The sequence below is a fragment of the Lepisosteus oculatus genome, chromosome 27 (assembly GCF_040954835.1).
Source record: "Lepisosteus oculatus isolate fLepOcu1 chromosome 27, fLepOcu1.hap2, whole genome shotgun sequence".
NCBI classification, from domain to species: domain Eukaryota; kingdom Metazoa; phylum Chordata; class Actinopteri; order Semionotiformes; family Lepisosteidae; genus Lepisosteus; species Lepisosteus oculatus.
In genome coordinates, this window is record NC_090722.1 from 9,734,055 (window position 1) to 9,761,967 (window position 27,913).

At 57.2% G+C, this 27,913-nt stretch overlaps 1 protein-coding gene across 2 annotated transcripts; it reads left to right on the forward strand.

Annotated features, from left to right (window-relative positions):
* Window positions 1-547: 547 nt before the first annotated feature.
* LOC102691978 (nectin-2) lies at window positions 548-27,556 on the forward strand. 2 transcript variants are annotated; one of them, XM_069185225.1, is made up of 9 exons: window positions 548-2,145; window positions 8,150-8,503; window positions 8,595-8,888; window positions 10,161-10,278; window positions 11,055-11,203; window positions 23,664-23,799; window positions 24,326-24,383; window positions 24,529-24,612; window positions 25,209-27,556. In XM_069185225.1, exons 1-9 carry the CDS (start codon window positions 2,082-2,084, stop codon window positions 25,338-25,340), a joined length of 1,389 nt encoding a protein of 462 aa, XP_069041326.1. In that variant the 5' UTR covers window positions 548-2,081; the 3' UTR covers window positions 25,341-27,556. The 2 variants fall into 2 exon arrangements, with proteins under 2 accessions (XP_069041326.1, XP_069041325.1); XM_069185224.1 differs by lacking the exons at window positions 23,664-23,799; window positions 24,326-24,383; window positions 24,529-24,612; window positions 25,209-27,556 and adding an exon at window positions 12,245-15,234 and having other exon boundaries at window positions 554-2,145.
* Window positions 27,557-27,913: the final 357 nt, after the last annotated feature.

The following is a 27,913-nucleotide window of genomic DNA, read 5'->3' on the forward strand; positions in this document are numbered from 1 at the left end:
GGAGTGTCCAGAAAAGTGCTGTGTAAGTGTGAGGAATGATTATTATTAGTGGTATTAGTATTATGAAGCTGGATTATTATTATTAGTAGTATTAGTATTATGAAGCTGAAGTATTGTTGTTAGTAGTAGTATGAAGCTGAAGTAGTATTATTATTATTAGTAGTAGTAGTATTATGAAGCTGAATTACTGGTAGTATTAGTATTATGAAGCTGAAGTATTGTTATTAGTAGTAGTATCAGTATTATGAAGCTGAAGTACTAGTAGTAGCATCAGTATTATGAAGCTGAAGTACTGTTATTAGTAGTATTAGTATTATGAAGCTGAAGTATTGTTATTAGTAGTAGCAGTATTAGTAGTATGAAGCTGAAGTATTATTAGTAGTATAAGTATTAGTAGTATGAAGCTGAAGTATTGTTGTTATTTTTAGTAGTATTAGTATTACGAAGCTGAAGTATTGTTATTAGTAGTAGTAGTATTATGAAGCTGAAGTATTCTTATTAGTAGTAGTATTATGAAGCCGTGTCTATGTCTGTCTTGTTCTGAATTAGACGCCCATGAGTGGGACACACTGCCGGCGGGCTGTCCGTGGGTATCGGGGTATCGGGGTGTCGAGGGATCTGCGCCGCGTGTGAATTTCCCCGTGTCCCCGGGAGAGAGGGCGGCACGCGGGGGCCAGCCCTTGGGAAGCTTCTGGAATTCCTCTCGCGCGCGGAAAGTCCCTACCGATTCCTGGCCGGGAGGGACGGTTCGGTATCGCTTTCGATTCAGCCCAGCGAGGCGTCATCCGGCTGCGCGTCTCCGCTTGATGTCAGCATTTCCGGAACTGGCGGTCCAGACAGTCCAGGCAGAAACCTGCTGGACACTGGACAGTGAGGGGGACAGTGTGGACAGTCCGGGCTGGAGTCTCCTGGACACTGGACAGTGAGGGAGACAGTGTGGACAGTCTGGGCTGGAGTCTCCTGGACACTGGGCAGTGAGGGGGGCAGTGTGGACAGTCAGGGCTGGAGTCTCCTGGACACTGGGCAGTGAGGGGGGCAGTGTGGACAGTCAGGGCTGGAGTCTCCTGGACACTGGGCAGTGAGGGGGACAGTGTGGACAGTCAGGGCTGGAGTCTCCTGGACACTGGGCAGTGAGGGGGGCAGTGTGGACAGTCCGGGCTGGAGTCTCCTGGACACTGGACAGTGTGGACAGTCAGGGCTGGAGTCTCCTGGACACTGGACAGTGAGGGGGACAGTGTGGACAGTCAGGGCTGGAGTCTCCTGGACACTGGACAATGAGGGGGACAGTGTGGATAGTCTGGGCTGGAGTCTCCTGGACACTGGGCAGTGAGGGGGACAGTGTGAGAGTGAGCCCACTGCCACAGTCATGAAGATCAGAGGCCAGACTCTGACCCTGCGGTGACAGTGTCCGTCCTGTCGCACACAGTGACCACGGCTTGCTACTCGACGCCGGCCTGGGCACCTGCTGCGTGGAGTCTACATGTCGTGTGTGTGTGTGGGCTCAAGGCCCTGCTGTCTAGGCCAGCTGCATCCCCGTGAGTGTGCGTCGGACCGGGGTCCTGGTTCGGGTTCGTGCCGTTTCATAACAATAATTTAAAAAAAACAACCAAAAAAAAAAAAGACCTTCGTGCCACCGCGCGAGGCGGAGGGGGAAGTTCCCAAATTTCCCTGGGAGCTGCCGGGCCCGCTCCCGTGACGCGGCCGTGACGTCACCGCCCCCGCCCCTCCCCTCCCCGGCGCTGGCCAGGCGGCAGCGGGCGCGTCCCTCCGCCAGAGTCCACCCCGCGCGGCACGGAGCGAGCCTCACGAGCGCCACAGCCTCACAGCCTGCCCGCACGCGCGTCCACCCCCCGGGAGCAGCGAGCAGGGCGCGAGGCGGAGCCCGCGAGGAGAGCGAGGGAGAGAGCGAGCGAGCAGAGCGGAGCCTCGAGACGCCGGGAAGTCTTTGTGTTCCGGCCGCTTCTTCACTCGTCTGGAGGAACGAGGAAGCAGGAAGTTTCTGTTCGGCTGTCCCCGGAGTTTGGATTCCCGCTGCTCTCGGAGCCGAGCCGAGCCGAGCCGGACCGGACCGCACCGGCGCGATGGCGAGACCGCTGTCCAGGGAGGGCGCGCTGACCGCGCTGGCCAGCCTGCTGCTTGTCCAAGGTACGAGGCCCCGGCGGTCGGGAGCTCAAAGTCCGCCCCTGGGCTCGGTTCGCGGCGGGTTAGTCTCGCCTGGAGGGAGTCCCGCCCGCCCGCCGAACTCCTCCTGGCGCTGGGCTCGGCGGGGCTGCCTCCTGGGCTTTCTGTGCTCTTAAAATGGCGGAGACGTACACTCTTCAGCTACCTGTTATTGGAGTTCTCCCTGCGCGGCCCTGAGCACCGCCCCCCCCCCGTGCCTCCCGAGTTTCGGCCGCCATGTTGCCCAAGGTGTGGCTGCGGCACAGGTGCGATGGCATCCGCCCGGCGGGGGCTGGGCTGGGCTCGCACCCGGGGCCCGGGGGCGAGCCGTGGGAGTGGGTTCGGTGACGGAGCGGGGTGGGCTTGTCAGCAGTGGGAGAGATTCGTACAGTGTTAGTGGGGTAAACGGTTTCCTTATTTGCAAACTTTGGTCTTATGTTTGTCGTGTCTGTGCCAGTATCAGGGGTGTGTCAGTATCTGTGCCAGCTCTGTGCCAGTATCAGTGGTGTGCCAGCTCTGCGCCAGTATCAGTGGTGTGCCAGCTCTGCGCCAGTATAGGTGGTGTGTCAGCTCTGTGCCAGTATCGGTGGTGTGTCAGTACCAGTATCAGTGGTGTGTCAGTATCAGTGGGGTTTCAGCTCTGTGCCAGTATCAGTGGTGTGTCAGCTCTGTGCCAGTATCAGTGGTGTGTCAGCTCTGTGCCAGTATCAGTGGGGTGCCAGTACAAGTGGTGTGTCAGCTCTGTGCCAGTACCAGTGGTGTGCCAGTACCAGTGGTGTGTCAGCTCTGTGCCAGTACCAGTGGTGTGTCAGTACCAGTGCCAGCTCCGTGCCAGTATCGGTGGTGTGTCAGCTCTGTGCCAGTATCGGTGGTGTGTCAGCTCTGTGCCAGTATCGGTGGTGTGTCAGCTCTGTGCCAGTATCGGTGGTGTGTCAGTACCAGTATCGGTGGTGTGTCAGTACCAGTATCGGTGGTGTGTCAGTACCAGTATCGGTGGTGTGTCAGTACCAGTATCAGTGGGGTGCCAGTACCAGTGGTGTGTCGGTGCCAGTACCAGTGGTGTGTCAGTACCAGTATCAGTGGGGTGTCAGTACCAGTGGTGTGCCAGTACCAGTGCCAGCTCTGTGCCAGTATCAGTGGGGTGCCAGTACCAGTATCAGTGGGGTGCCAGTACCAGTGGTGTGCCAGTACCAGTGCCAGCTCTGTGCCAGTATCAGTGGTGTGTCAGTGCCAGTACCAGTGGTGTGCCAGTACCAGTGCCAGCTCTGTGCCAGTATCAGTGGTGTGTCAGTACCAGTATCAGTGGGGTGCCAGTACCAGTGGTGTGTCAGCTCTGTGCCAGTATCAGTGGGGTGCCAGTACCAGTGGTGTGCCAGTACCAGTGCCAGCTCTGTGCCAGTATCAGTGGTGTGCCAGTACCAGTGTAGGTGCTTGTTGTTTGTTGCTGGGGTACTGTGCGTGTGGAGCTTGCATGCTGTCCCTGTGCTGTGGGTGGGCTGGCCCTGGTGTGTGTGTGTGTGTGTGTGTCTGCCCTGCCGTGTGCCCGAGCCGGGAGACGGGTCCTGTCTGGTCCAGAATGCTGGGGGGGCCGGTTGGGGGGGGTGTCTGTGATTGGAGAGGAGCTGGATCGGTGGAGGGGGGTTCCCACAGTTCATCTCGCGCAGCTCAGGGGAGACTGCTTAAGGCGGTTGCCACGGCAACGGCTTTCCAAATCCAGAACCCGTGGGTGGGTTTGTGCCGGAGACTGGGGGCTTGCTGGCGGCGTGGGGGGGGGCCGTCCTAGGAGCAGTGGTGGGGTTTGAAGCGCAGTGAGATCCCAGGCAGCAGCGGCGGCTGGGAGTTTTTTAGGGACCTGGGTTCGAGGGCTGTCGGGAATTTACAGGCCCTGGAGCGCCGAGGATTAACCCCCCGGCTCACCTCTGACCCCTGACCCCTGGGAGCCCAGCTCCAGAATCGCCCTGGCCTGGCGGCGTGGAATCGTCTCCCTCGCTGCTCCCAGGAGTGAGTCAGCTGGCCTGACCGTGAGTCAGTGTCACAACAGGCACGTCCGCTCGCCGTTTCACGTTCGCCCCGTCTCCTCTCCCTGTCGGGGCCCCCCCCACTGGAGGGGGGCAGACACCCCAAGGCCCAGAGGGAGCCACTCTGCTCAGCGGCGTGACTCTGTGACCCCAGGGGAGTCTCCCTCTCGCATTCCTTCACCATGTATGGCAACACTGAGCTGGAGCCATTACTGTGGTCCCTGGAGCTGGTACCTCGCTCCCGTTCTCCCCTCTGCTGCTGTGCCTTCACGCCCCCCCCATCCTCTCGGCGCGTGACTGGGCATTTCCAGCTGCTGCAGTTCACTGCAGCTGTGCTTCCACTGTTGGGGACGCAGATCTCGCCCCTCTCTCAGCCCTCAGCCCCGATTTGCTGTTGCTGCTGTTGCAGAAGCAGATCTCGCCCCTCTCTCAGCCCTCAGCCCCGATCTGCTGCTGTTGCAGAAGCAGATCTCGCCCCTCTCTCAGCCCTCAGCCCCGATCTGCTGTTGTTGCAGAAGCAGATCTCGCCCCTCTCTCAGCCCTCAGCCCCGATCTGCTGCTGTTGCAGAAGCAGATCTCTCCCCTCTCTCAGCCCCGATCTGCTGCTGTTGCAGAAGCAGATCTCTCCCCTCTCTCAGCCCTCAGCCCCGATCTGCTGTTGCTGCTGTTGCAGAAGCAGATCTCGCCCCTCTCTCAGCCCCGACCTGCTGTTGCGTGCTGGAGGCTCACAGTCTCACGTTCGTGCTGCATCATCGCCGCAGGGGGCGAACCGCGCCGACGCGGCTTTTAAAAAGATCCAGGGCCCCCTGTACGGCGTGTAGGGCTGTGGCGCTGCGGGCTCTGTAAGTGAGACGGCGCGCAATGCGGGGATGAGTACTTTAACACGGCGTTTACACAAGCCGTCGCCTTGGGAACTGCTGATAAAAATGACATCACGTGGCGCCAGGGACTTTTCCTCCTCTCCGGCTCCCTTGCTCCCCCCGTGACGCTGAAGTGCTTTCATCTTCTCTGGATTATTTATGTGCTCGGTGTCGGTATCTCCCTGCTCTCTCTGTCTGTCTGCAGTGCCCCTCTTCGTCCTCAAAGAAAGATCGCGACGCGGATATACACCGCCTGACTCGCACCTCCAGGGAGAGAGAGAGAGTGTGTGTGTGTGGGGGGGGGGCGGTGTTTGTCAGCTGATTTTTATGAAGATGTTGCGGGCCAGGTAGATGTCAGCTGGGACTCGATCCGCAGTCTGAGCAGAGACTCGGCTCCCTCTCCCAGCGCTTCAGGCAGAGCTAATCAAACTCAGGTGATGCTGATTGAACTGAGGGTTCCCTCTCTGTCGGAGCAGGTAGAGGTACAGAGGAGCTGGACTGAGTGTCTCTACGGCGACCCTACAGCTCTGATGATGATGAAGGAGTGTTAGTGTGAAGATACAGATGAGCTGGACTGAGTGTCTCTACAGTGACTCTACAGCTCTGATGATGATGAAGGAGTGTTAGTGTGAAGATACAGATGAGCTGGACTGAGTGTCTCTACAGTGACTCTACAGCTCTGATGATGATGAAGGAGTGTGAGTGTGAAGATACAGAGGAGCTGGACTGAGTGTCTCTACAGTTACTCTACAGCTCTGATGATGATGAAGGAGTGTTAGTGTGAAGATACAGAGGAGCTGGACTGAGTGTCTCTACAGTGACTCTACAGCTCTGATGATGATGAAGGAGTGTGAGTGTGAAGATACAGAGGAGCTGGACTGAGTGTCTCTACAGTTACTCTACAGCTCTGATGATGATGAAGGAGTGTTAGTGTGAAGATACAGAGGAGCTGGACTGAGTGTCTCTACAGTGACTCTACAGCTCTGATGATGATGAAGGAGTGTTAGTGTGAAGATACGGATGAGCTGTGTCCTTTAGTTTCCTCCCGGTTCCTTCTTCGGGAGGAAGAGTGGCTGGCAGGGAGGAGTCTGGCTCCTGTTTTGATTCCTTCAGGGACGGGGGTGACCGTCACCCCCCAGTTGTGAACATGGCAGCGTTAAGTGGGCTTGTCTGGTGTTTATTTCTGCTGCTGCTAATCGTGTTGAGCCTGGATAAGTGCCTGGATCTCGATGACGGACTGTGCCAGCTGTGTTGGCCGGGGTCCGTGTGTCCCCCTCTCTCCCAGCCCGCTCCGGTCAGGTGATCCGCTCGTCCCTCACTCCCTGCGGCGCTGTCGTTGGCCGGCGGTGGGTGATGGGAGGGGGCGGGCCGGTTCCGACCACAGGAAGCCCGTTCAGGTGTAGTCGTGCTCAGCTGGGCTCTGAACTTAAGCTCTTCCAGTGAGCCCGTGGTACTGTGTGCCTGCGCATCTCTTCCTGCTCTACGCCTTTTTCTCTCTCTTCTCCTCTCTCCTCACTCCCTTCTCTTCCTCTTCTCCCCTCCCTCACTCTCTTCTCCCCTCCCTCCCTCTCCTCTCCTCGCAGTGCTGTGATTGTGATGTCCTGTCCGCTGGCGTGTTGGAGTCTGAGAGATTCTGACGTGTTCGTGTTCGCCTCTCTGCTCTGCGTGTCGCCGGCTCATCCCTCTTACTTTCTTACTTGTCTCTCTGTCCCTCCCCCCCCCCCCACATCCCTTCCTCTGTAGAATGATTCTTCTCCACCTCCGGCAGCTCATCTGTAAATCTCCCCCGTTTCTCACCTGTGTTCAGTAGTGCTCAAGTAGCACAGCACCGGGCCCTGTGCTGGGGTTCTGCTGAGGCTCAGACAATGCCGGGCCCTGTGTAGAGGGTCTGCTGAGGCTCAGTCAGGTTGAGCGATCACAGGGCCTGGCGCTGTTGTGCTGAGGCTCAGTCAGGTTGAGCGATCACAGGGCCCGGCACTGTTGGGCTGAGGCTCAGTCAGGTTGAGCGATCACAGGGCCTGGCGCTGTTGTGCTGGGGCTCAGTGAGGTTGAGCGATCACAGGGCCCGGTGCTGTTGTGCTGAGGTTCAGTCAGGTTGAGCGATCACAGGGCCCGGCGCTGTTGTGCTGAGGCTCAGTCAGGTTGAGCGATCACAGGGCCCGGCGCTGTTGTGCTGAGGCTCAGTCAGGTTGAGCGATCACAGGGCCCGGCGCTGTTGTGCTGAGGCTCAGTCAGGTTGAGCGATCACAGGGCCCGGCGCTGTTGTGCTGAGGCTCAGTCAGGTTGAGCGATCACAGGGCCCGGCGCTGTTGTGCTGAGGCTCAGTCAGGTTGAGCGATCACAGGGCCCGGCGCTGTTGTGCTGAGGCTCAGTCAGGTTGAGCGATCACAGGGCCTGGCGCTGTTGTGCTGAGGCTCAGTCAGGTTGAGCGATCACAGGGCCTGGCGCTGTTGTGCTGAGGCTCAGTCAGGTTGAGCGATCACAGGGCCTGGCGCTGTTGTGCTGAGGCTCAGTCAGGTTGAGCGATCACAGGGCCTGGCGCTGTTGTGCTGTGGCTCAGTCAGGTTGAGCGATCACAGGGCCTGGTGCTGTTTTCTGCATCATTAAGCCCCCGGTCTTCAGGCAGGAGTTGCTGCTCCTCTGTGGCCACACAGAGATCGTCTGCTTGTCTGTCTCGTGCTCAACTTCCTGTCTCTATCGACCTCTGCGCTGATGGCAGCCATGGGCCATTAATTAAGCTCGTTTGACTGGCTGGGCTGGTATAGGAGGTCGGTAGTGTCACTCACATTAGTGCAGCATCCAGTGTGAACCTTTCAGGGAGAGACGGGGGACTGAGGGAGGGGGGAAATGCAGAGTTTCAGCCAGTCTCTCTGAATAATTGCATAAGTGCATAATTCTTAAATATGTTTATTAGGTTATTTAACTGTTAATGTACTGGAGTGTCCAGTCAGTGTGTCTGTATTAACCCCTCTCTCTCTCAGTGCAGTGTTAATGTCCTGGAGTGTCCAGTCAGTGTGTCTGTATTAACCCCTCTCTCTCTCAGTGCAGTGTTCATGTACTGGAGTGTCCAGTCAGTGTGTCTGTATTAACCCCTCTCTCTCTCTGTCTCAGTGGTGGGGTGCCAGCACGTGAAGGTGGAGCCGGAGGTCCTCGCGTACCCGGGTCAAGACGTCACGCTGCGCTGCCAGTTTGTTCAGGACGGGGAGGCCAAGCTGACGCAGGTGTCCTGGATATGGGAGCCCGTGAACGGGCAGAAGCAAAACATCGCTGTCTTCCACCCGAACTTTGGCGCCAGCTACCCCAGCTCGCCGCTCAAGGGGCGCATCAGCTTCATCAACTCCTCCCTGGAGAACCCCTCCATCCACATCACGGCGCTGGTCCTGGGTGACGAGGGCAAGTACACTTGCGAGTATGCCACCTACCCCAGCGGCAACGATCAGGGCACCACCAGCCTCTTCGTGCTGGGTAAGCACACATCCCGGCTGACCTCTGACCTCTGACCTCTGACCCCTACGCCTGGCCTGACCTTCTCGCCCACTCCCCTCGTCTCTTGCAGTCAAGCCTCGGAGCTCTGCCGACATCATCACGGTCCCCGCAGGGGACAGCCCCGTCGCCGTGGCGCGCTGCGTGGCGGCCGGCGGCCGGCCGGCGGCCGATGTGTCCTGGGAGACGGCGGCCCAGGGGAACTGGACCACTGTGCCTACGCAGAACTCGGACGGCACCGTGACCATGACCAGCGAGTACCTGCTCGCCCCCACCAGCGAGGACAACGGCAAAGACATCAGCTGTGTGGTGAAGCACAAGACCCTGAAAATCCCGGCGAGATTCCCTCTCAAACTGTTTGTCGAATGTAAGGGACTGACCAGCTCTGTGACACCGCCTTACCCTGAGTGACACACAGTACAGCCCCTACTGGGCATCACACCTACTACAGCACTGTCTGACCCTGAGTGACACACAGTACAGCCCCTACTGGGCATCACACCTACTACAGCACTGTCTGACCCTGAGTGACACACAGTACAGCCCCTACTGGGCATCACCCCTACTACAGCACTGTCTGACCCTGAGTGACACACAGTACCGCCCCTACTGGGCATCACACCTACTACAGCACTGTCTGACCCTGAGTGACACACAGTACCGCCCCTACTGGGCATCACACCTACTACAGCACTGTCTGACCCTGAGTGACACACAGTACCGCCCCTACTGGGCATCACACCTACTACAGCACTGTCTGACCCTGAGTGACACACAGTACCGCCCCTACTGGGCATCACACCTACTACAGCACTGTCTGACCCTGAGTGACACACAGTACCGCCCCTACTGGGCATCACACCTACTACAGCACTGTCTGACCCTGAGTGACACACAGTACCGCCCCTACTGGGCATCACACCTACTACAGCACTGTCTGACCCTGAGTGACACACAGTACCGCCCCTACTGGGCATCACACCTACTACAGCACTGTCTGACCCTGAGTGACACACAGTACCGCCCCTACTGGGCATCACACCTACTACAGCACTGTCTGACCCTGAGTGACACACAGTACCGCCCCTACTGGGCATCACACCTACTACAGCACTGTCTGACCCTGAGTGACACACAGTACAGCCCCTACTGGGCATCACACCTACTACAGCACTGTCTGACCCTGAGTGACACACAGTACAGCCCCTACTGGGCATCACCCCTACTACAGCACTGTCTGACCCTGAGTGACACACAGTACAGCCCCTACTGGGCATCACCCCTACTACAGCACTGTCTGACCCTGAGTGACACACAGTACAGCCCCTACTGGGCATCACCCCTACTACAGCACTGTCTGACCCTGAGTGACACACAGTACAGCCCCTACTGGGCATCACACCTACTACAGCACTGTCTGACCCTGAGTGACACACAGTACAGCCCCTACTGGGCATCACACCTACTACAGCACTGTCTGACCCTGAGTGACACATTCATTATAGCAAGCATCCCCTACTGCCCAGACAACTGCAGGCACTTTCATATGGCGAGTTGTGTTAATGGACAGTGACAGTTTTGAGAGACATTTTAACTGCAGTGTTGGTGGTCTTTAATAATCATCCCCCCTCTCCCACAGACCCCCCACAGGTGAAGATTTTTGGGTATGACAACAACTGGTACATAGGCCGCACTGAAGCTACCTTGATGTGTGAAGCTACGGGCAACCCCAGTCCTACCAACGTCACCTGGAAACTGTGAGTTTGCTTTGCGTGTGTCACAGTATTCTTGCTGTAGCATTGTCAAAAGCTCTAGGCATGTCATATTGAAGGGCAGCCTGACCTGTTGTTGCTGAATGTGTTGTCCATAAATTAATTGGTCATTTAGTTAATTGTTATACATGTTAATTTGGTTCTAATTTTACTTTTTATTTACTGGAGTGTCCAGTCAGTGTGTCTGTATGAACCCCTCTCTCTCAGTGCAGTGTTAATGTACTGGAGTGTCCAGTCAGTCTGTCTGTATTAACCCCTCTCTCTCAGTGCAGTGTTAATGTACTGGAGTGTCCAGTCAGTGTGTCTGTATTAACCCCTCTCTCTCAGTGCAGTGTTAATGTACTGGAGTGTCCAGTCAGTGTGTCTGTATGAATCCCTCTCTCTCTCAGTGCAGTGTTCATGTACTGGAGTGTCCAGTCAGTGTGTCTGTATGAACCCCTCTCTCTCTTAGTGCAGTGTTAATGTACTGTGGTGTCCAGACAGTGTGTCTGTATGAACCCCTCTCTCTCTCTCAGTGCAGTGTTACTGTACTGGAGTGTCCAGTCAGTGTGTCTGTATGAACCCCTCTCTCTCTTAGTGCAGTGTTAATGTACTGTGGTGTCCAGACAGTGTGTCTGTATTAACCCCTCTCTCTCAGTGCAGTGTTAATGTACTGGAGTGTCCAGTCAGTGTGTCTGTATTAACCCCTCTCTCTCAGTGCAGTGTTAATGTACTGGAGTGTCCAGTCAGTGTGTCTGTATTAACCCCCCTCTTTCTTACAGTCTATCCGGACAGATGCCAGAGAACGTGGTCATCTCTCATAACAAGCTGACGGTCCTGAAAGTGGACGAAGCTGTGAACTCCACCTTCGTCTGCGAGGTGAACACCCGGCTGGGTGCTACTCGGGAGCAGATCAGCGTGAACGTGAGAGGTCAGTACTCCCACGGCGAGCTGTACGAGCCTAGACTAGAGAGCGTTTATAAGAAGAAACGCTGGTGCAAATCTAACATTCGCAGGCGCACACGACGGCGTGGTGGGGTGTGGTCAGGGCCGAGCCTGACTCCCTCCCTCTCCGGGCAGGATGGTCGCGGTGTCATCCTGTCTGCAGCGCTGGGCTGTGCTCCTCTGGGTGCGCTGCTCTCGTGCCGGTGTGGTGAAAAGAGCTGTGTCGCTGTACTGTTTCAGTGTAGTGCCTCTAGCTGTACTATGGCAGTATGGTGCCCCTGGGCGCGGCGTCGCGGTAGTGTGGTCGCGCGGCGCATCTGGGGCGCGGTAGTTTGGTCACATGGTGCCTCTGCGGCGCGGTAATGTGGTCGCGCAGTGCCTCTGGGGCGCGGCTTCGCGGTAGTGTGGTCGCGCGGCGCCGCGGTAGTGTGGCCATGTGGAGCCTCCCTCTGTCCCCAGAATCGGGGTCCCCTGGCCTGCTGGTGGGCCTGCTGCTCCTGCGGTCACTGGTGCCGACGCCTGTCCAGAGGTCAGCGCCGGGCGCGCAGGCCCGGGTCTGGCTGAGAGTCTTGCTGGCTTCTCTCCAGCTCGGCCGTCTGCCGTTTCAAACCCACATCCCAGAGGTCCCGGGGTCGGTGCCCGGAGAGCATTCCTCGCCCTCGCCTCCCTCCGTCTCGGAGGACACCCGCTGCCCTGCGGCCAGAACTTCCCGGTGTGAAGCAAGGAGACGCCGTGTCCCGTGTCTTAAGTGGGGAGACAACCCCCCCCCCCCCCCAACTGAACCCCAGTTTTTTCGCGGGGGACTAAGATAGCAGCAGCTAGAGCCTCTCGTCAGCCTGCTCTCCGACGGCCGTGAGCCTCTCTCCCGCACCTGGGGGGGGGTGGGGGGGGCGGAAGGGGGCCTGAGCCCACAGGCCCCCGCCTGCGCTGGGAGAGAGATGTCTGGGTGCGTTGTTTGGTCCGCCAGAACCCAACCAACCTTCCCCTCTTTCTCTCCCTCCCTCCCCCCCCCCCTGTGCCCCTGCAGAGGCCCGGGAAACAGGCACCCCAGCGGGCGTGGTGGCGGGCGCCGTCATCGGGACCCTCCTGGCCCTGCTGCTGCTCGGCGCTCTGGTGGCGGTGTTGTACACACAGCACCGGCGGCACAAGGGCGCCTACCGGGGGGGCAGCCAGGGCGCCTACGACATCAAGAAGCGGGTCTTCGGCGGGAAGAAGGGCGACAACAACAACGGCGCCCCCGTCTACACCTTCCGCGAGGACGGCTCCGACACGGTGGCGGAGAAGTCCGGCGCCCTCCAGCAGGGCGGCGGCGCCCCCCCCACGGCCCAGGACATCCTGCTGGGCGGCGAGATGGACGAGGGCGAGAAGAGGAAGTTCGACGGGCTGGGCGAGGACGAGGACGAGAGCTACGACCGCTTCGACGAGAGCCGGCCCGTGCTGCAGCTGCGCCGCGCGGGAGACGACGGCGGCGAGGACGGCGGCTACCTGGACGACGACATGGAGTCCCAGAGGGACGGCTCGGTCATCTCCCGGACGGCCGTCTACGTGTAGGGGCCTGGGGGGGACGGGGGACGGACTGGGACGGGGGGAGGGGGGGGTGGGGTGCGGACCGGGCCCGACCGGGCCGGACGAACAGACGGTAGATATGAAGGAGAGGCGGACAGGGACGCGGCGTCGTCGGGGGTATCATCACGGACCCTCGCGGCTGACCGCCGGCTCCGAGCGGAAGCGGTCTGGCCGTCCTGCGGACTCGGCCCTGATTTTCAGACTTACCCACACCTGCACTGCCTGAAGTGGGGTGCTCAGGAGAGGGTCCCCCTGCGCCCCCTGGGGGCCAGGCCGAGGAGCAGCCTGAGCGCTGTCTCTTGTGTTGGGGGTGGGGTGGGGGATATTGTATATACAGCCGTGACCTTCGTGTTATCGCAGTTCTGGGTGAATATTTTATACGCTGCATGTGCCACTTCAGTCATGGATCAGGGAGAGGGATCCTCTACATCTCGCTGTTGGTCAGAGCAGCCAGTGTTGTGAGGTCAGACCACTCTCGTATCGCAACAGTGGCTGGTTCTGTCATGATGTCAGGCCGCTCTGAACATATCGCAACAGTGGCTGGTTCTGTCATGATGTCAGGCCGCTCTGAACATATCGCAACAGTGGCTGGTTCTGTCATGATGTCAGACCACTCTCGTATCGCAACAGTGGCTGGTTCTGTCATGATGTCAGACCACTCTCGTATCGCAACAGTGGCTGGTTCTGTCATGATGTCAGACCACTCTGAACATATCGCAACAGTGGCTGGTTCTGTCATGATGTCAGACCGCTCTGAACATATCGCAACAGTGGCTGGTTCTGTCATGATGTCAGACCGCTCTGAAAACATCGCAACAGTGGCTGGTTCTGTCATGATGTCAGACCGCTCTGAAAACATCGCAACAGTGGCTGGTTCTGTCATGATGTCAGACCGCTCTGAAAACATCGCAACAGTGGCTGGTTCTGTCATGATGTCAGAGTGCTCTGTACATATCACAACACTGACTGGTTCTGTCATAATAACAGACCCTTCTGTACATATCACAACACTGTCTGGTTCTGTCATGATGCCTCACCACAGTACCAGTACCACAATACTAATCACACCACACTACTCCTACCACAGTACTGACCACTACTGATAAAAACGTGTTTGTTCTTAACCAATTTTAACTTAATTTAATGTTCTGTGACAACAAGATTTTGCTGTTTCCTAATGGATGTTTTTTATTTGCTGTAATTAAAAGGTGATAAATTTCTTCAAATGTGAGATTAAGATTTTTATATAAAAAGCTTCATGAGATTTTATATTTATCAGGAGATGTATTTGAAGAATGCTGCTGCTTCAGGTAGTGCACTGGAGACCTGTTCTGTCTGGCAGGGAAGAGCTCCAGCCTGCAGCACTGGAGTGTAGCTGTGAGGTGCTGCACCAGATTCTGTTATTCTGCCTGCTGGAGAGCTGTGCACACTCCAGAGGAAGCTGTCGGCTTTCTTAGAAACTGAATGAACTTTAAAAACCGGTTTGTCAAATGTGCTCAATAGGGATAGCAAAGAGATCAATGAACCTAACAATGGAAACCGGACACCCCAGTTGTTTTCCCACACTCAGTGCTCTGCCCTGCTCTCCTCTCTCCCTTATCTCTACTCTGGGGGGAGAGGAATTTGCTGACTTGGCTTTGCTGGCTGAGTGTGTCTGCTGTATAGATAACGGAGACTGAGACAGTCCCCAGAGTCCCGGTTCAGCCCGGTCAGGGACAGTCGAGGCTGAGAGAGTCTCCAGAGTGCCAGTCCAGCCTGGTCAGGGACAGTCGAGGCTGAGACAGTCCCCAGAGTCCCAGTCCAGCCTGGTCAGGGACAGTCGAGGCTGAGACAGTCCCCAGAGTCCCAGTCCAGCCTGGTCAGGGACAGTCGAGGCTGAGACAGTCCCCAGAGTCCCAGTCCAGCCTGGTCAGGGACAGTCGAGGCTGAGACAGTCCCCAGAGTCCCAGTCCAGCTTGGTCAGGGACAGTCGAGGCTGAGACAGTCCCCAGAGTCCCAGTCCAGCTTGGTCAGGGACAGTCGAGGCTGAGTTGCAGTGCCACAGTCCCAGTCCAGCCCGTTAGTTTGCGGTGATCAGTCCCACGGTCGCAGGAAGAAAAGGTTGTATGCTAATGTCACGGCCTTCGCCTGCTGGCTGCTGTCGATTCCAGAGCAAGCACTGAGCGTGCCAGGGAAATCGTGTCCCTCTTTAATCGTGTGGACGGAGGCTTTGAAAGTTTTACACTGCCAGCTGAAACGGGGAGTTATCCGCTGCTGATTGCTTTATAGGTGGAGAGTTTTGTGTCTTACTGCTGTTGACCTCTGACCTCTGTCCTCAGAGCCACAGAGGAGCGGTTGTGCTCCTGGCTCGGGTGTTGCGGCAACATCTCAGGACAGCCTGCACCGCTGTCCTGCTCTGTCTCCTCACTTCCTCTTCTTCTTGTCATTAAAGTTTTTGTGATTTTTTTTTAAGACGAGTCTGGTGTGTTTCGGGGGGGCGTTGCGGGGAGACGAGGCTGTATCCGGCCTGGGTGAAGTGGGAAGGGAGGTGGGGGGGACACACGGGGTTCAGGGCCGGGTCTGAAGACGGGGGTGTCTTCTTCGTGAGCTCCTCCGGTCCGCTCGGTGTCCTTGAGTCTCCTCGCTCGGGCGGAAGTAGGTCCGGTTACTTCTGCTGCTGGGTGCGGAGGGATACGGTTACGCAGCCCGTGAGCAGCCGGCGGCGTGACACGCTGCTCTTCCTTTCTTCCCTCTCTCATGAGAGGTGGAGAGATCCGGCTGAGCACACGGCCGCGTCGGTCATGTGGGGCGGTTTCAAACGGGCCGTCTGCACGGGACCAGAGGTCAGCCTCTGGCCCGGGAGCTTCTGCAGTACCGCGGGCGGGGAGGCCCAGTCCCCTTCACCCTTCCCGGTGCCCGCTGTCCTGTCAAAGCTGGGGGGGGCGAGCGAGAGTGAGAGCGACTGGCCCGTGGGACCGGAGCCGGGCTCCTGCGCTGTTCTGACTCGGAAGAGCAGCCCCGTGACCTGGAAGTGATTTTGATGCGATGTTCTGCGCGACTGCGTGGCTGCTGGCGGATTCCCACTGGTGTTGAATTCACCCTCCACTGACTCCCCTCGTCTCGCGCCTGGTGGCAGAGCTCTCCTGTGCTCCATCCCGGCTCTGTGTCTCTCCTGCTGCTGCTGCTCCATCCCGGCTCTGTGTCTCTCCTGCTGCTGCTGCTCCATCCCGGCTCTGTGTCTCTCCTGCTGCTCCATCCCGGCTCTGTGTCTCTCCTGCTGCTGCTGCTCCATCCCGGCTCTGTGTCTCTCCTGCTGCTGCTGCTGCTCCATCCCGGCTCTGTGTCTCTCCTGCTGCTGCTGCTGCTCCATCCCGGCTCTGTGTCTCTCCTGCTGCTGCTGCTGCTCCATCCCGGCTCTGTGTCTCTCCTGCTGCTTCCTTCCCCAGTGTCTGACTGACCTTCCCCACTTCAGCAGAGTCAGTCTGGCCAAAGCAATTTCAATTCTAGATTGTTTTTCCTGATCACATTGTATGTGTGTTTAGGGACATATTGTAGGACAGGTGGTCCAGTGGTTCAGGTCCAGTCTTGTTAGATCAGGAGGACAACTGGTCCAGTTGTTACAGTCCAGTCCTGTTACACCAGGAGGACAGCTGGTCCAGTGGTTCAGGTCCAGTCCTGTTACACCAGGAGGACAGCTGGTCCAGTGTTCAGGTCCAGTCCTGTTACACCAGGAGGACAGCTGGTCCAGTGGTTCAGGTCCAGTCCTGTTACACCAGGAGGACAGCTGGTCCAGTGTGGGTGTGTGTGAGTGTGTGTGTGCGCGTGTGCTCAGGTGCAGGGGTATGTGTGTGTGCGCTCAGCTAGTGTGCAGTGTGCTGTAATGAAGCTCAGGCTGGTCTCCCTGTCAGACAGGTACAGCTGCAGGCAGGCTCCTGCCACTTGACCTGTTTCACTCATTCCTGAGCAGACACAGCAGAGCGTGGGGGAGGGAGGGAGATGGAGATGCAGATGAACAGCAGGAGGAGATTTAGGGTCTGGCTCCAAAAATTCAACAGCTGAGCAGCCAGAGGCGCTGGGAGAAACAGACCCACCGAGGCCTCTGTGTGCCTCGTCCTCCTCCAGGCTCGCTGCTGGATCTTCCTGTGTCCTCTCCTCTCCCTCACTCCCTCTCGGTGCTCGGTGTGGAGTGTGACGGGCCCAACCTGTGCTTTTGGTTTCTGACACACTTCCTGCTGGGTAAACGGGGAGGGAGGGAGAGGGTGAGTTTCGATTAGCTGTTTGTCATTCCTGTGTGTCTGGTTTCAGGGTGTGTCTCTGCCCATGATTGCGTGCATGACAATGCAGGAATGCAGTCTGGCGAGACAGGCTGTTGTGTGCTGATGAAGCTTCAGGACGTCAGGCAGGAAGCTAGACTCACTGCAAAGCTTTTCATTGACGTGTTAAAATGCACATCTCAATCACATTAGTCATGTGTGCTCTACTGTATAGTGTATTCAATTCAATTCAACTTTATTGTCATTAAACTTACACAGGTGCACAGTATAGTGAAAAGTGTTTCTCATTAGTCACTCAGGTGCAGTATATAAATAGGACAGAAGATAAGACAATAGACAGTTACACAATAGCAATAACAGTAACATGTTATAACATAACATAAATAACATGTAATCAAGTAATCAAAACTGTGCAAAATTCCGCAAACAGAAAATTTAACAGGACAAAAACAGTGCAAGGTAATTCTTGGAACAGTGCAAAAAAAATAGTATGGTTAAAAGTAGTATGGTTAATTAATAAATATTAAATATTATTATGCCTGTTACAATTTTACTGGGCTATCGAAGGGGCAGTACAATTTTGGCTTACGTTTGTGTGTGGTGTAGGAGTACAGTTGTTGTGGGTACAGGAGGACGTTAGGAGAGATTCTAGTCTATAGCATTCTGTGCTGGGCTGTATGTTGTACTGCACTGTGCTACACCTGTGCTGTATGTTGTCCTACGCTGGGCTTATACAGTACTGCACTGTGCTACACCTGTGCTATGCTGTATATTGTCCTACGCTGGGCTTATACAGTACTGCACTGTGCTACACCTGTGCTGTGCTGTATATTGTCCTACGCTGGGCTTATACAGTACTGCACTGTGCTACTCGTGTGCTGTATATTGTTCTACACTGGGCTTATACAGTACTGCACTGTGCTGCACCTGTGCTGTATATTGTCCTACGCTGGGCTTATACAGTACTGCACTGTGCTACTCGTGTGCTGTATATTGTCCTACGCTGGGCTTATACAGTACTGCACTGTGCTACACCTGTGCTGTATATTGTCCTACGCTGGGCTTATACAGTACTGCACTGTGCTACACCTGTGCTGTATATTGTCCTACGCTGGGCTGTATGCTCTACTGCACTGTGCTACTCGTGTGCTGTGTATTGTCCTACGCTGGGCTGTATGCTGTACTGCACTGTGCTACACCTGTGCTGTATGCTCTACTGCACTGTGCTACTCGTGTGCTGTATGCTGTACTGCACTGTGCTAGAATAATGCAATGCCACACCAGACTGCACTGTGCTAAAATGAACTGCTCTGTGCTGTACTGTTCTGTACTTCCCCCCGACTGATGACAGTTTTGCACATCACCCCTGTGGTGCAGCTGCAGATGCAGCGTGCTCAACAGTAACAGACTCTGACAGGCCGTTTTGCAGCGATGATGCAGACAGTGTGTTTTCCCCGGCTGCAGCTGAGATGTCAGGCGGCCAGCTGTGAGACTAATGCCTTTGACGGGGCGAGACCGCCGAGCCGAGGCGGCAGGAATGGTTTTCCGAGAGCGTGGTGAGGGGGGAGGGCACGTGTGACATCCTGGCATCTCCTTCCTGAATTCACAGGTCGGCATGAGCTGGGTTTGTCTCACACCGTTCTGCTCATGGGCAGATGTTTTAAACTTCGTTATGAAAAATATCTGACTTAAAAGGGCTGCAGGGAACTCTTGAGCCCACTTCTGTTTCAGGTCCAGTCCTGTTACACCAGGAGGACAGCAGGTCCAGTGGTTCAGGTCCAGTCCTGTTAGACCAGGAGGACAGCTGGTCCAGTGGTTCAGGTCCAGTTCTGTTAGACCAGGAGGACAGTCGGTCCGGTGGTTCAGGTCCAGTCCTGTTAGACCAGGAGGACAGCCGGTCCGGTGGTTCAGGTCCAGTCCTCTTAGACCAGGAGGGCAGCCGGTCCAGTGGGTCAGGTCCAGTCCTGTTATGAGTAATAAGAGCTAGGCTGTCCAGGCTGGTGCGCTGGTGGACGTGGCGAGTCTGTCTGCTGTCACTGTGGCTCAGGCAGCTGCCCGTGTTTTAATTCCCGCTGGCAGTGAGCACACTGCCCCCGCCCGCCCAGCTCAGGGAGCGGGGCCTCTTCGCTGACCGCGGTCAACTCGCGCAGCACGGCAGCACAGCGTGGCGTGAAGCTGCTCATGGCCACAGCACGGGGAGCACAGGCTGCACGCAGCTCATGGCACAGGGACGCGCTAGCGGGGTGCGCGTCCCCTGTATCGCTGTGCCCAAGCAGAAGAGAATCTCTGACCATCCAGGGACCCCAGAGTCTCCCCCTCTCTCCCTGACTCTCTCCCCGGCCTCTCTCTCTCTCTCTCTCTGGTGCGAGTGCTTTTCCTGGCGTGTGGAGAGAGGCGGAGAGGGGGAGGGGACCAGTGAAGGATGGGTGAAGATCGGAAATGTCATCTGACAAGAGAACGCTTCTCCTCCCGGTGCTCACAGACCTTCCCGAGCGCCTGAGTTGCTCCTGGCGACAGGAGCTCTCCGTGTGTCCCGGCTTCCACATCCGAGTGGATTTATTACTAATCCTGCTGACTGTCCCCATTGTCGCTACGAATCACGAGACCCACTGGAGCCGGAGCCCCATTCCCTCTACTGCAGTGAGGTCAGGACCCGGCCCCTCTACTGCAGTGAGGTCAGGACCCGGCCCCTCTACTGCAGTGAGGTCAGGACCCGGCCCCTCTACTGCAGTGAGGTCAGGACCTGCCCCTCTACTGCAGTGAGGTCAGGACCCGCCCCCTCTACTGCAGTGAGGTCAGGACCCGGCCCCTCTACTGCAGTGAGGTCAGGACCCGGCCCCTCTACTGCAGTGAGGTCAGGACCCGGCCCCTCTACTGCAGTGAGGTCAGGACCCGGCCCCTCTACTGCAGTGAGGTCAGGACCCGGCCCCTCTACTGCAGTGAGGTCAGGACCCGGCCCCTCTACTGCAGTGAGGTCAGGACCCGGCCCCTCTACTGCAGTGAGGTCAGGACCAGCCCCTCTACTGCAGTGAGGTCAGGACCCGGCCCCTCTACTGCAGTGAGGTCAGGACCCGGCCCCTCTACTGCAGTGAGGTCAGGACCCGGCCCCTCTACTGCAGTGAGGTCAGGACCTGCCCCTCTACTGCAGTGAGGTCAGGACCCGGCCCCTCTACTGCAGTGAGGTCAGGACCCGGCCCCTCTACTGCAGTGAGGTCAGGACCTGCCCCCTCTACTGCAGTGAGGTCAGGACCCGGCCCCTCTACTGCAGTGAGGTCAGGACCCGCCCCCTCTACTGCAGTGAGGTCAGGACCTGCCCCTCTACTGCAGTGAGGTCAGGACCTGCCCCCTCTACTGCAGTGAGGTCAGGACCTGCCCCTCTACTGCAGTGAGGTCAGGACCTGCCCCCTCTACTGCAGTGAGGTCAGGACCTGCCCCTCTACTGCAGTGAGGTCAGGACCTGCCCCTCTACTGCAGTGAGGTCAGGACCCGGCCCTCTACTGCAGTGAGGTCAGGACCTGCCCCTCTACTGCAGTGAGGTCAGGACCCGGCCCCTCTACTGCAGTGAGGTCAGGACCCGGCCCCTCTACTGCAGTGAGGTCAGGACCTGCCCCCTCTACTGCAGTGAGGTCAGGACCCGGCCCCTCTACTGCAGTGAGGTCAGGACCCGCCCCCTCTACTGCAGTGAGGTCAGGACCTGCCCCTCTACTGCAGTGAGGTCAGGACCTGCCCCCTCTACTGCAGTGAGGTCAGGACCTGCCCCTCTACTGCAGTGAGGTCAGGACCTGCCCCCTCTACTGCAGTGAGGTCAGGACCTGCCCCTCTACTGCAGTGAGGTCAGGACCTGCCCCTCTACTGCAGTGAGGTCAGGACCCGGCCCTCTACTGCAGTGAGGTCAGGACCTGCCCCTCTACTGCAGTGAGGTCAGGACCTGCCCCTCTACTGCAGTGAGGTCAGGACCGGCCCCTCTACTGCAGTGAGGTCAGGACCCGGCCCTCTACTGCAGTGAGGTCAGGACCCGGCCCCTCTACTGCAGTGAGGTCAGGACCCGGCCCCTCTACTGCAGTGAGGTCAGGACCTGCCCCTCTACTGCAGTGAGGTCAGGACCCGGCCCCTCTACTGCAGTGAGGTCAGGACCCGGCCCCTCTACTGCAGTGAGGTCAGGACCCGGCCCCTCTACTGCAGTGAGGTCAGGACCCGGCCCCTCTACTGCAGTGAGGTCAGGACCCGGCCCCTCTACTGCAGTGAGGTCAGGACCCGGCCCCTCTACTGCAGTGAGGTCAGGACCTGCCCCCTCTACTGCAGTGAGGTCAGGACCTGCCCCTCTACTGCAGTGAGGTCAGGACCCGCCCCTCTACTGCAGTGAGGTCAGGACCCGGCCCCTCTACTGCAGTGAGGTCAGGACCCGCCCCTCTACTGCAGTGAGGTCAGGACCTGCCCCTCTACTGCAGTGAGGTCAGGACCTGCCCCTCTACTGCAGTGAGGTCAGGACCTGCCCCTCTACTGCAGTGAGGTCAGGACCTGCCCCTCTACTGCAGTGAGGTCAGGACCCGGCCCCTCTACTGCAGTGAGGTCAGGACCCGGCCCCTCTACTGCAGTGAGGTCAGGACCTGCCCCTCTACTGCAGTGAGGTCAGGACCTGCCCCTCTACTGCAGTGAGGTCAGGACCCGGCCCCTCTACTGCAGTGAGGTCAGGACCCGCCCCTCTACTGCAGTGAGGTCAGGACCTGCCCCTCTACTGCAGTGAGGTCAGGACCTGCCCCTCTACTGCAGTGAGGTCAGGACCCGGCCCCTCTACTGCAGTGAGGTCAGGACCCGGCCCCTCTACTGCAGTGAGGTCAGGACCCGCCCCTCTACTGCAGTGAGGTCAGGACCCGCCCCTCTACTGCAGTGAGGTCAGGACCCGGCCCCTCTACTGCAGTGAGGTCAGGACCCGGCCCCTCTACTGCAGTGAGGTCAGGACCTGCCCCTCTACTGCAGTGAGGTCAGGACCTGCCCCCTCTACTGCAGTGAGGTCAGGACCTGCCCCTCTACTGCAGTGAGGTCAGGACCCGGCCCCTCTACTGCAGTGAGGTCAGGACCTGCCCCTCTACTGCAGTGAGGTCAGGACCCGGCCCCTCTACTGCAGTGAGGTCAGGACCTGCCCCTCTACTGCAGTGAGGTCAGGACCCGGCCCCTCTACTGCAGTGAGGTCAGAAATAGTTAAAACTGAGAGGTGATTTAGTGTGTATCTCAGAGTGTGTGTGTAAGTGATTCAGTGTGTGTCAGTGATTCAATGTCAGTGATTTAGTGTGTGTCAGTGATTCAATGTCAGTGTGCGTGTGTGTCAGTGATTCAGTGTGTATCCCAGTGTGTGTGTCAGTGATTCAGTGTGTATCCCAGTGTGTGTGTCAGTGATTCAGTGTGTTTCCCAGTGTGTGTGTCAGTGATTCGGTGTCAGTGTGTGTCAGTGATTCAGTGTGTGTGCTAGTGTGTGTGTCAGTGATTCAGTGTGTATCACAGTGTGTGTGTCAGTGATTCAGTGTGTATCACAGTGTGTGTGTCAGTGATTCAGTGTGTGTGTTAGTGTGTGTGTCAGTGATTCTGTGTGTGCTAGTGTGTGTGTCAGTGATTCTGTGTGTGCTAGTGTGTGTGTCAGTGATTCAGTGTGTGTGCTAGTGTGTGTGTCAGTGATTCAGTGTGTGTGCTAGTGTGTGTGTGTCAGTGATTCAGTGTGTGTGCTAGTGTGTGTGTGTCAGTGATTCAGTGTGTGTGCTAGTGTGTGTGTGTCAGTGATTCAGTGTGTGTGCTAGTGTGTGTGTCAGTGGCTGTCGAGGCTCCTCCTCCCTCAACAAGACCCTTAGAAAGACCCCTGTGCTCTGAGTCCTCCTGCCTGCGAGAGCAGAATTTCATTTCTTTATTAATAAGGTGGAAGATGGCTCTGCGCCGCTGGCCTGCGCGCTCTCGCCCTGCACCGCACATCCCTCTCAATTATTTATCCCTGCCGTTCCGGTGCAGCTGGGGGGGGAGGGGCGGCGCCATCGCAGAGCCCCTCGCTGCGCTGCGAGCTCGGGCCCGGGCCCGGTTCCGGTGCAGGCTGTCCGTCCATCGGGCCGTCACACGGCGGGGCTGTTCCGGGCCTGGGGGAGGTCGCTGTGCCCTGCCAGGTGTGTGCCTGCGAGAGGGGCCCCCCCCCGGAGGAGCACAGGGAGCGGCGATGACCTCATGGCCGGGCCTCGTCGGAGCTCGGGTCCGTCCCAGCGGCTGCAATGAGTGAAGACGTGTCTCCAGAGTGCCTCCCTGTGGTCAACTTGAGGAACTGCAGGCTGGGATCGAATGAATTTGTTCTTGCACTCCCTGTTCTTGCCTTGGGGTGTTGTGGTGGCCCTGGGCTCAGTTCCGGACCTGAACCGGGGGTGCTGTCTGCGAGGAGTTTGCATGTTCTCCCCATGTTGCTGTGGGTTTCATCCGGTGTCCTCCCACAGTCCAAAGACACGGTTCTGCTCCAGGACTGTGTCCGCAGAGATGAGTGCCGGGCCAGGGTGTGGGTCTCTTACTGCTGTGGAATCTGTGTTGGTTCTGCTGCAAGACGGCCACAGGTCTGAATTAACCCCCCCACCCTCTCTCTCTCTCTCTCTCTCTCTCTCTCAGGGACCCCTGTCCCCATGAAGGGCCCGGCCACTAGCAGCATCATTGGGGGGATTATTGGGGTCATCTTGGTCCTGGCCGTCATCGGGTCCGTCATCGCGTTGGTCCGGCGCCAGCGACTCAGAAAGGAGTGTGGAGAGTACGCCTGCCTGTTTCCCACCCTTCCTGTCTGTCTCTGTTACTGCCTGCCTGTCTGTCTGTCACGGTGTCTGTCTGTGTCTCTTACTTCCTGTCTGTCTGTCTCTGTGTCTGTCTGTGTCTCTTGCTGCCTGTATGTCTGTCTCTGCCTCTGTGTCTGTCTGTCTCTGGGTTTGACAGCCTCTGTAAAGACACAGCTATCTGTCCAGCTCAGTGTTTCCCAGTCCTGTGTCCCAGATTTTGATCCACCTTTTACGAACCAAAATGGGTTTTTTTAGTTCTCAGCTGCAGAAACGGGGGGGAACGACACTCATGCTCTCATGATCAGCCTTCTCAGTCTGAATCCACCTCATTTCCAACCCCGATCTGCTGCCTGAGATCTGAAACAATTGCAGGAAAGACCAAATAGTCCAATTCAAAAGCTTCCAGACACTTAAACTTGCAAAAGGGCAGCTGGAATGAACTCAGGAGATACAGGGGCAACACTGCTGAGGAAAATAACCCCCATCTCTCTCTCTCTGTCTCAGTGCTCCACCTACACACAAGCCCCCTCCTCCCAAGAAGAAAGGAGGCTCCACTGAGGAGGTGAGTTTCCGGTCTGCTTGCTTTGAGAAGTATCCCCCTCTTCCGAGTGTAACGGCTGAGTTCACATCGCTGCACTCCGAATGGGACAGAGGGGATGAAGGCATCACTGCACTGCTCTCAACAAGTCCTCTGTGTTTCTTCTCAGCTTCACAAGAGCCTTAACCCTCTGACTGAGAGCCATCAGCCATGGGACAGGATCTACTCTGAACGCAGCGCAGAACCTGTTACTGTAAGACCGTCTCTTCTGCAGATTGGACTGACGCACTGCACTGTTGCTCTGTACTGTTGCACTGTGCACGTCTGGCATGTAGCCAGTACACCCAGTGTGCCCAGTTTTATCAGTGTGTCCAGTGTAGTCAGTGTGCCCACAGTACTCAGTGTGCCCAGTGTAATCACTGTGTAATCACCAAGTGTGCCCCATGTCTCCAGTGTGCTCAGAGAGCCCCATGTCTACAGACACTGTGCACAGTCCCCAGTGTGCTCAGAGAGCCCCGTGTCTCCAGTGTGCTCAGAGAGCCCCGTGTCCCCAGTGTGCTCAGAGAGCCCCGTGTCCCCAGTGTGCTCAGAGAGCCCCATGTCTCCAGTGTGCTCAGAGAGCCCCATGTCTCCAGTGTGCTCAGAGAGCCCCGTGTCTCCAGTGTGCTCAGAGAGCCCCATGTCTCCAGTGTGCTCAGAGAGCCCCATGTCTCCAGTGTGCTCAGAGAGCCCCGTGTCTCCAGTGTGCTCAGAGAGCCCCGTGTCTCCAGTGTTGCCAGTACAGGTCTCCCTCGAGTGGCTGTGTGCCTCTAGATTGATCTCTGGATTGACAGGCCTCTGTCGTTGCAGGACCTCGATGTGTACAATGAAGAGGAGTGCTTGCGCCCCCTGGAGGAGAGCCCAGCCCACGGCGACACTCACCCCATCCCGGAGCCCCAGCTGGAGCACGGCGTCGTCATGTCGCCCGCGGTGTACGTGTAGAGCCACTGCCCCCGTGCCCACGGGCATCGAGGACCGAGCAGCTGCTGCACCCCCACACCTCCGTTCCTGTGTCAGTGTCAACCCCTGTACCCCCACTTTCATCGTCTCTCTGTCAGGGTGAACCCCTGTACCCCCACATCCATCTCTGTCAGGGTGAACCCCTGTAACACCACATCAGTCTCTCTGTCGGAGTGAACCCCTGTACCCCCACAAAGTCTCTCTGTCATGGTGAACCCCTGTATCCTGGCCCTAGCGCCCCTCGGTCTCTCCATCAGAGTGATCCTGCGTCCTGCTGTCCCTGTCGGGGGTCTTGTGTTCCCCCACACTCGCAGGCCAGGGGGCGGGCAGCGTGTCGATGGAGTGTCCTCTGGGGGGGCTGTGTTGATTTTCTGGGGGGGGGTGCCTGTGTCCTGGTGTCCTGTGTCCTGGTGTCCTGTCTCAGCGCCGCAGAGCTCATGGGACTCTGGCCCTGGTGTCTGTAGGGGGCCGGTATGGCTTCCAAGAGCAAGAGTACACCAGGTGTACCTGCTCAGCATCTGAGGACGCCCAGTAACACAGCCCAGCTCCAGGCAGGGACAGGGCACAGAGCTCACAGGGCACAGAGCTCACAGGGCACAGGGGAAACAGGGCTCAGAGCTCGCAGGGCACAGGGGAAACAGGGCTCAGAGCTCGCAGGGCACAGGGGAAACAGGGCTCAGAGCTCGCAGGGCACAGGGGAAACAGGGCTCAGAGTTCGCAGGGCACAGGGCTCACAGGGCACAGCTCGCAAGGCACAGGGCTCAGAGCTCGCAGGGCACAGAGCTCGCAGGGTTCAAGGAACACAGAGATCGGGGTCACAGGAAACAAGTTACAAGGATCAGGGGGCACAGGAAACAGGTCACAGGGCACCTTTTCTGTACACTAGATGGGTGGGGGGTAGGGCACAGGGCACGCGGAGGACACTGGGACACTGAGCACAGCTGGCACAGGGACATACGTACTCTTGTTTTTGTGCTTTTCAAGGCTGTTGAACACTGAATTTCCTGTTCCACTGAATCTCTAACGCTAGCGCAGCACTGAAACAATGCCACTGCCGATGTGGTATTTTTAACTCTACTCTTGGCGGATTTGCATGACGAACTTTTCCTGGTCAACAAATCCTGTTTCTTCCTAGAAGTTTAAAAGGGAATTTTTTTCTGGGGAAAAGTCGGCAGGAGATTTTCCTGCCGACTACTACAGCTTCTGCATAACACTGTTCTGTGACTGTTCTGTGCACAGGGCTGTAGTGTGATGAGACTGTTCTGTGCACGGGGCAGTAGTGTGATGGTGTGATGAGACTGTTCTGTGCACAGGGCTGTACTGTGATGGTGTGATGTGACTGTTCTGTGCACAGGGCTGTAGTGTGATGATGGTGATGAGACTGTTCTGTGCACAGGGCTGTAGTGTGATGGTGTGATGTGACTGCTCTGTGCACAGGGCTGTAGTGTGATGGTGTGATGAGACTGTTCTGTGCACGGGGCTGTAGTGTGATGAGACTGTTCTGTGCACAGGGCTGTAGTGTGATGGTGTGATGAGACTGTTCTGTGCACGGGGCTGTAGTGTGATGGTGTGATGGGACTGTTCTGTGCACGGGGCTGTAGTGTGATGGTGTGATGAGACTGTTCTGTGCACGGGGCTGTAGTGTGATGGTGTAATGAGACTGTTCTGTGCACGGGGCTGTAGTGTGATGGTGTGATGAGACTGTTCTGTGCACAGGGCTGTAGTGTGATGATGGTGTGATGAGACTGTTCTGTGCACGGGGCTGTAGTGTGATGGTGTAATGAGACTGTTCTGTGCACGGGGCTGTAGTGTGATGGTGTAATGAGACTGTTCTGTGCACGGGGCTGTAGTGTGATGATGGTGTGATGAGACTGTTCTGTGCACGGGGCTGTAGTGTGATGGTGTAATGAGACTGTTCTGTGCACGGGGCTGTAGTGTGATGGTGTAATGAGACTGTTCTGTGCACGGGGCAGTAGTGCAATAGTACCAGGCTTTGATTGGTCTGCATTGTTATGCACTCTTGTCTGTCCTCTGACACTACATAGACTCTGGCTAAAAGGAGTGTATTTGTTTCTACATTCGACAATCACTATTTTGACTCATTTTATTATATATACTGTAGTTTTGACTGTGTATGATGAATGAAATTATATATTTGCTTCTGCTGTTTTTTAAGAAATAAAATTGCAACACTAGAATTCTGTCATTCCTTCACCTGGGGAGCTGGGAGCCCGCTGGGAAGAGGAGAGAGAGGAAGAGTGTGTGAGTGAGACCGGAGTCTTGTAACTCCTATACAGAAAGATCCCGGAGCCGGGCTCAGCCCCTAGGCAGGCAGTCCGGAGAAAAGCCTCCGCTGGGATCCGGCGCCGGAGTCCGTAAGGCACCGATGGGTCGAGTGGACTGGTCTCCCTGGAGCAGCCCCGTTGTCCCGAGTGGGAGCCAGCGCCGATGCCGGAACAGGGTCAGAGCTGGGGGGGTCGGACGGACTGAGGGGCCCCCCCGAGGCCCGCGCCAGGTGGGTCCTGGTGCTTCTCGCCTTGCAGTCTCCCCAGGAC